This window comes from Bombyx mori, chromosome 26 (assembly GCF_030269925.1).
Source record: "Bombyx mori chromosome 26, ASM3026992v2".
NCBI lineage: Eukaryota > Metazoa > Arthropoda > Insecta > Lepidoptera > Bombycidae > Bombyx > Bombyx mori.
In genome coordinates this window covers 7,742,660-7,751,131 of record NC_085132.1, presented here as the reverse complement: position 1 = coordinate 7,751,131, position 8,472 = coordinate 7,742,660, and the positions used below count along the sequence as shown (strand labels likewise).

The window sequence follows — 8,472 nt, the reverse complement described above, 5'->3', positions numbered from 1 at the left end:
AACAATAGTGCGTTTTTAATAAAACTAAACTTACCCCTCTACTCCACCGAAAAACATTGTTGATAATTAGAAATAAATTTGACTACGCCGAAAACAGGTTGTGATCTTAATTATTTAGGTGTTAATTTATAGTACTGAACTAGAAAAATGTTTACGGACGTTTTATTTCAAAAAACACTAACACTCCTCACGGCAGCGATCGCCAAACTGAATGAAAATTTAACGATGAACGATACGAAGTAATACGAACTAACCCGAACGGCGCGAACAACATCCGAACAGAAGTTCAATGACGTTTTCGATTGAATAGGGTTGAGATTGTTGAGAACGTAACATAGAAAATAGCAGTTAAAAGCAACAACGTTAAAACAATATTTAGCATGCTAGTTTAATTAGCATAATGAAATGATATTTATTTAGATATTAAATAATTATTTGTCTTACTGTAGCTTATTATTTTATTTAGTCAATTCGGTTAGTGAAAAGCTATGATCAGTAAAATACAAACTTCCGATCTAAGCCCTGCCTGTGGCTTAGTCATTATTATCCCATTCCGTCAGAAACCGATTTCATTGTAGTATTGTTCGTAAATCCACTTATATAATAATAATATTTAGGGGCTCTTTTTTATTAGTTTATAAACCAATTATGTAATGAACTTTTAGAAATGGAATTAAAGAAGTCACTTTTGTAACATGATATTTATTTACATATATAACATTACAATAATACTTCAAATTTTCACACAGTAATACAACATTCATCTAATATAGGTACCTATTCTATTAAAACATCATTTTCTTCATTTATCCGAGGAACGTAATTGAGATCATTATGAATATTATAGGAATTCATATCTTGTATGTTAAACGGCTGCTAAAGTAGATCTTCAAACTTTCCGTTTAACTGTATTTTTGCCTCAATTAAGTTCGTTCGTTCGTCTTTTAGTGGTTTTATAGATAACTTTTTCAGTAATAAAAACGACTAGTAATTATGGCATGTTTGGAATAAAAAAATTAAAATTGATTCTAAATAATCAATAAGTGAACGCAATATATATTGAGCTCAGTGTGCTTAGTGCGAGTTTTTTATTATCCTTGATAGCGTAAAAGTTAGCTCATATATTTTGTATGGAATGGGATCATTTGCCTATGCTTGCCGCTAGGGGCACTGTTCCAACTGCATACAAAATTGGCTTAACTTTTACGCTATCGAGAATGTTAAGAAACCCGCACTAAGCACACTGTTCTCAATGGCAAACGGAGACCAATGATTAATCAAGCGCACTTAGCCTGCGCTACGTGGTGAGCAGCCAGATTTACAACCAAGGTGAAAAGATACTTTAAATAATTCAACATCAACACAGATAATACCTTCACAATTTCCATTGGTTACCCGTACTTTTGTCTAAAAGGGGTTGGTTTCCACCAATAAATATTGCAAACAAATTATAAAGGTTATTTATAGATTTCCTTAATTCTTAGATCTCAATTTAAACGTGTTAAATGGCATCAACGTTTTAAAAAACTGAAATGCTACTTTTCGTAATAATAATGTAAAGAAAAATCGGACGTCTTGCTTTTAATTTATGAATCGCTATGCATGCGTGTGCTTTAATAAAAGCAATCGACCATTTAAGCTTTAAAGAGCTCTAAGTGAACTGACATTATCATTTCAAGGTTAGAAATATAATTATACTAACCGTGTGCTTCCTAGTTTCTAAGTAAAAGTGGTTCATCGTCAACTATTATTTATTCCTAGTTGATAAGATGCTTTATAAGACCGTATCAAAATTAAGTGTGTATTCCGAAAATGCTTTTTGCCAGCTTTCGGATCGTTGATGTAAGAGAAAGTAATGTGGTTCTATAGTTGCATAAAAGCTGAATATGATACGTGCGTGTCTTAAAGAACAACAGCTTCATGACCCGAACGTAATGAGTCCTGAATTTGATATACGACGGGCGCGGGTCAAGCTTCCATTCGCCTTGGCAGCAAGGCTGGTTTCTCACCATGTAGTACAGGATCAAGTGTGTGAAATTGTTTTACTGAATAATATAAATAAATAGAAGTACTCAAATCTCATTCTCTGGTTTGCGGTACCACTACATTGAGGAGGAATAGTTGTTAAAGTAACAAAAATAAATTTCCTGGATTTGTTGAAAGGCAAGATTTTAATTAGGATTTCGAGGCTTTTTAATAAAATACCTTCGGAAACAGTGACTAGAAAACAAATTGCAACAGATACATAGATAATACATCTGTTTTACATCCCTAGTAATTTTTTATTCACAAATATCAAACTATGCAAAAAAAATTCTTGATATAAGTTTAATAATTGGAAGATAGTAAATAGAACTCACAATTTACAATCAAGTATATAACACAAGGACAGAATACAAAAAACAACTCAACACCCCAAAACAAAACGATCTGTTTTGGATACGGAAGATATACAATATTCATTACAAAAGATTAAATGTCGGGAGCAATGCTTTTATGAGTTCAATCAGATAATCATTAATTTAGTACAATCCTATATTACATTAAAGTATACGAGCCAAATATGTTTAAATTAAGAAAACACACAATAACATTAGGTAGGTACATGAATCTGACAGTCTTTTCTTTTAAATCATTTTTCAAAAACTTTAAAATACAATATCAATTTTTAATAAAGCTATTTATATACATTACTTACAATTTTAAACATATTTAATAGAAAACATTTACAATAAACCTTTAGATATACATTCATTAAAGATGATGTTAATTATTTTTCATGTAGTTTAAGTGAGTCGTCTATTATCAAAGGTGGCAAATCTGTGCATTTGGACAAAAAAATGTTATTGATATGTCAATACAGATTGATTTGAATATAATCGTCTCCTTCAAAGAATACGGTTCAAAACCTGCATTAAATAAAGGTTAATAGTTAACCTGTTATTTATCTAAGATGTCGTTCCGAAGAGTTTTGTGACTGCCAATGGAATACAAATTCAATAATTCGTTTTTCTGATTTACCAATAATTGTTCAAAAGTCAGATTGCCGGCTTTGATAATAGTCGACTAAAGTAGTTGCTATATTTTTTTGCTAAGTAATTGTAGCTAGCGTTATAACAGCTTTTTTTTTCACACACATGCGACGGTTGATTGGAACTGCGGGTGTTGCCGTCGCATGGTTTGACGTCACCTGAGGAAAATATAAAATTGATTTGAATTGAGCTGTTACATACTTTATATCATATTTATTATAAAAAACTATTCCTTATTTATCTATACATATAAAAATTAATTGCTGTTCGTTAGTCTCGCTAATACTCGAGAACGGATGAACCGATTTGGCTAAATTTGGTCTTGAATTATTTGTGGAAGTCCAGAGAAGGTTTAAAAGGTAGATAAATATGAAAATGCTCGGAATTAAATAAAAATAACAATTTCGGACGGATTCCTTTTGTTTGTTTTAAGTTTATTTTATACAAAACTTTAGGTCTTTTATTTATCGATTGAGGCACTACGAAGTCTGCCGGGTCAGCTAGTTTATTATAAGTAAATTGCCCATGTATGGTATGTACCTGTATATATTTGTGTATTTATTTGTAATTTAATATAAATTTCATTGCACCTACCACTTTTACCCTGCACTACCTTTGGTTGACTGGTAGATAATGCCTTAGGCATTAAGTCCGTCAGTATAAATTTTAAATAAAATGTAACAAAAAATAAACTAATAAATAATAAAATTTCATGAAGGTGAATGAAGTTTACGTAAGCATCTATGTTTACAATAAAATGACGTCGTAAGGTACCAAGTGCCTAATCAACAGTAATTTAAGTTTATTTTTTATTTTTATTGCTTAGATAAGTGGACGAGCTCACTGGTGTTAAGTGGTTATTAGAGCCCATAACATCTACAGCGTAAATGCACCACCCACCTTGAGATATAAGTTCTAAGGTCTTAGTATAGTTACAACGACTGCCCCGCCCTTCAAACCGAAACGCATTACTGCTTCACGGCAGAAATTGGCGGGGCGGTGGTACCTACCCGCACGGACACACAAGAGGTCCTACCACCAGTAAAAGTGTCAAATTGTGTCAAAAACAGTCGACAATAAAAACCCTGGTACCTTTCTGCCGCAGTTAGAGTAGTCTGACTAGGTTCCTGCTCCTCCAAAGAATGTGAGTGCACTGGTCTGTGGTTGGGACGCCTCGCGGAACCTTCATCAGACTCCCGGCGTGCTCCGCCGCCACCGCAGAAGCACTTGCAGATAATACGTTTGAATGCGAATCTGCGGACGAATCGAAATAGTCGCTTATATTTTTATCACCTAATTGGGTGAACCTTAAGCGCGTCGTGGGTGAGTCCATATTTGCAGAAGGTATAATAGAAAATACGTGTTGATCTGTTAGACTCAGTGTATTTTTTTTATTGCATAGTTAGGTGTACGAGCTCACAGCTCACCTGGTGTTAAGTGGTTACTGGAGCCCATAGACATCTACAACGTAAATGCAGAAATAGGAAGGGTCATGGTACCTATCCGTACAGACTCACAAGAGCTTCTACCACCAGTAATTAAGCAAATTATAATTTTGAGGGTTTGATTTTTATTACACGATGTTATGCCTTCACCGCGGAAGTCAATCGTGAACATTTGTTAAGTACGTATTTCATTAAAAAAATTACTAGCCGCCTACGGGATTGGAACACCGGTGCATCGCTCGACACGAATGCACCGGACGTCTTATCCACGACCATTAGGCCACGACGACTTCCAAAAATTAGTTAATATTAATAAATTTCAAGGAACAATATTGTAGCTATATCTTTTTGTTTTCTACATAAAAGCTGGTAGCCTCGGGGGGTTTCCACAGGGGTCGGTGCTCGGCCCCCTTTTGTGGAATATCGGGTATGACTGGGTGCTGAGGGGTGCCCTCCTCCCGGGCCTGAGCGTAATCTGTTACGCGGACAACACGTTGGTCGTGGCCCGGGGGGGGAGTTTTGCTGAGTCTGCCCGTCTTGCTACGGCTGGGGTGGCGCATATCGTCGGCAAAATTAGGAGATTGGGCCTCGACGTGGCGCTCAGTAAACCCGAGGCCATGTGGTTCCACAGGCCCCGGAGAGTGCCACCTGTCGATGCCCATATCGTGGTTGGAGGCATCCGTATCGGGGTCGGGGTGCAGTTGAAGTACCTCGGCCTCATTCTGGACAGTCGTTGGACCTTCCGTGCTCACTTTCAGAACCTGGTCCCACGTTTGTTGGGGGTGGCCGGCGCGTTAAGCCGGCTTCTGCCCAACGTCGGGGGGCCTGACCAGGTGACGCGCCGTCTCTATACGGGGGTGGTGCGATCAATGGCCCTATACGGGGCGCCCGTGTGGGGCTAGTCCCTGGCCGTGGGGGTGGCGAAGCTGCTGCACCGGCCGCAACGCACCATCGCGGTCAGGGTCATCCGTGGTTATCGCACCATCTCCTTTGAGGCGGCGTGTGTACTGGCTGGGACGCCGCCTTGGGTTCTGGAAGCGGAGGCGCTCGCCGCTGACTATAAGTGGCGGGCTGACCTTCGTGCCCGGGGCGTGGCTCGTCCCAGCCCCAGTGGGGTCAGAACGCGGAGGGCCCAATCTCGGCGGTCCGTGCTGGAGTCATGGTCCAGACGGCTGGCTGATCCTTCGGCTGGTCGTAGGACCGTCGAGGCGATTCGCCCGGTCCTTGTGGATTGGGTGAATCGTGACAGAGGACGCCTCACTTTCCGGCTGACGCAGGTGCTCACTGGGCATGGTTGTTTCGGTGAGTTCCTGCACCGGATCACAGCCGAGCCGACGGCAGAGTGCCACCATTGTGGTTGCGAATTGGACACGGCAGAGCATACGCTCGTCGCCTGCCCCGCATGGGAGGGGTGGCGCCGTGTCCTCGTCGCAAAAATAGGAACCGACTTGTCGTTGCCGAGTGTTGTGGCATCGATGCTCGGCGACGAAGAGTCGTGGAAGGCGAGGCTCGACTTCTGCGAGTGCACCATCTCGCAGAAGGAGGCGGCGGGGCGCGTGAGAGACGCACAATCCCGCCGCCGTCGAGCGGGGGCCAGGGAGGCGGATCTCGCCCAAGCCCTGGCCTTCTAAGTGTTTCGGGTCCCCCTCACATGTCGGTCTGGGGACCGGCGAGGGGGGCCTAAGAAGACGACGTGCAAGCTGCTCTGCACGCGTTTAAGCAAGAGCATCCGGGTGATGGATCCTCGACCCACACTGGTTCTGGCCCAGCGGGGTATTCCGTAGGGTAACCCACTCTAACCGGCGCCATCTGGGCGGGCTTCGGACAGTCTGCCGACCGAGAGGGCTGGTAGTCGTGGCGCCGACGACCGCCAGTCCGGCGTCCCGAGGGGGAGGGTGATGGGAGAGATGTGCTCCGCACTAAACGCTTCACTTTCCCCCCTTTGCCTTGTCATGAGTTCTGTCTCATGCGAGGTTTGGACGTTGGTTGTTGAGCGACAGGAGGTTTTAGTCAGTTCGACTCTGACATACCCCGCCCAGTATCCCCAGAAAAGGGCGGAAGTCCGGCGATTTCCTCCTGACAAAAAAAAAAAAAAAAGCCTCGGGGGGTTATTTCAGCTAAGCACGGTTTGCTTGACTAGCTCTCAGGGCTGATCATAAAATAACTTGCTAATACTAGCCCTAGCAAGAGCAGCGTTTTGATGAATCTACCAATGGATTGGAATCTTGATCCACTGAGAAGAGCCGGCGAGGAATTCAGTTGGTTTTCTGTTGTGGGCTATGTTACATGTCGAGCTCATTTGACGAGTTCTAAGAGTGCTTGAAGTGTCTAAAATCACAGAGTGGATCGTCAGGACCCGATATCACAAAAACCTAAAAACAACACGTTACCAATAATTGTAACAGTGAAAGGCCCTTTGCATGACTCGACAAAGTCCCAAGACTCGACTGTGCTGCTATATTTAGTGAAATAACCATCCGAGCGCGTCTTGGCGTAACTTTAGTTTCCAAATTGTCGTGTGTATTTTTTTTATCGATTAAACTTATACGAAATAAAATTAATTTTCTGATCCATACTATCTGGAGCCACTGCGTTCATCCACATTGCGTTTCCAGACATCTTGTTTGCCACATACCATCTGGCTTTGGAATGAGCTCCCCTTCATGGTGTTTCCCGAGCGCTATGACATGTCCTTCTTCAAACGCGACTTGTGGAAAGTACTTAATAGTAGGCAGCAGCTTGGCTCTGCCCCTGACATTACTGAAGTCCGTAGGCGACGGTAGCCATTCGCCATCAGATAGACCGTACGCCCGTCTGCCTACTAGAGCAATAAAAATAAATAAACGTTGAAAATTTTACCGAAAATCTTTGGAGAACAGAGCATAAATGAGTGGATTGATAGCAGAGTTGCAGTATCCCAGCCAGAATAGTACGGAGAAGACTATGGGAGTAACGCATTCGCCACAGAACGCCCGGACCACGTAGACGCTGAAAAATGGCAGCCAGCAGAACACGAAGCCTCCGACTATGATGCCCAGGGTTTTTGCTGCTTTGGTCTCCATCTTAAAGCGCTTCACCTGAAAAAACCAAGAAAATTTCGTATCTTCTTCGGCTTTCGCGAATCTTAGAAGTAATTGAGCTTACTTTTGCGGTTTAATCCCGCATTTTCAATTTTTTTTTATTGCTTATATGAGTGGACTGGAGCCTATAGACAACTACAGCGTAAATGCCGCTACCCTCATTGAGATACGATTTCTAAGTATAGTTACAACGGCTGCCCCGCCCTTCAAACCGAAACGCATTACTGCTTCACGGCAAAAACAGGCAGGGTGTTGGTACCTACCCATGCGGACTCACAAAAGGTCCTGCTACCAGAAAAAATGAATCAATTGTCATTATAATACGAGTAACACAGTTTTCATGGTCAAAGACAATAAACTTGCTATAATACGTCGACTTTTGAGTATTATGCTAATTACCCACAATCTATTTTGCGTTTAATTTTAATTAGAAAAAACAACAGTCAATCATAATTTACCTGTGCTTTGATATTCCTCTTCCCCATGCGTCGAGTTCGTGGCTTATCGTCATAATCGTCGTACAACGGTCCGGGATGTAAATGATGCGAAGGTCTGACCCTGAGTCTGCTCTCAGTCAGTTCCCTTCCGTCTCTCTCGTAATGAACAGCGTACAGAGAAGGACTAGGAGATCGGCTGGGCGACCGAGAATTCTCGTGGGCCGGACAGATTTGTTCCGTTGACGGATAAGAGACGGATATTTTGACTTTCTCGTGGGCCCGGCGAGCGCTTGAGTGCCTGTAATGTAACTAAAACGGTTTATCAGCCGTTTGACATTCGGGACTATTTTGGTAATTGTATGGGCCGTTTGACATTCAGGACTATTTCAGTAATGGTATGGGCCGTTTGACATTCAGGACTATTTTGGTAACGGTATGGGCCGTTTGACATTCAGTACTATTTTGGTAATGGCATGGG

The 8,472-nt window shown here is 41.8% G+C and overlaps 1 protein-coding gene across 2 annotated transcripts in view; it reads right to left on the bottom strand.

Annotated features, from left to right (window-relative positions):
* Positions 1 to 2,656: 2,656 nt before the first annotated feature.
* The window catches only part of Oar1 (octopamine receptor), a 123,172-nt gene continuing 117,356 nt past the window's right edge, over positions 2,657 to 8,472 (bottom strand). Inside the window, exons 8-11 of one of the 2 annotated variants that reach the window (XM_012691210.4) lie at positions 8,016 to 8,292; positions 7,337 to 7,554; positions 4,125 to 4,286; positions 2,657 to 3,190 (exon numbers count right to left, since the gene is read on the bottom strand). In XM_012691210.4, the coding sequence (XP_012546664.1) occupies positions 3,187 to 3,190; positions 4,125 to 4,286; positions 7,337 to 7,554; positions 8,016 to 8,292 (661 nt within the window). In that variant the 3' untranslated portion in view covers positions 2,657 to 3,186. 2 annotated transcript variants of the gene reach the window in all.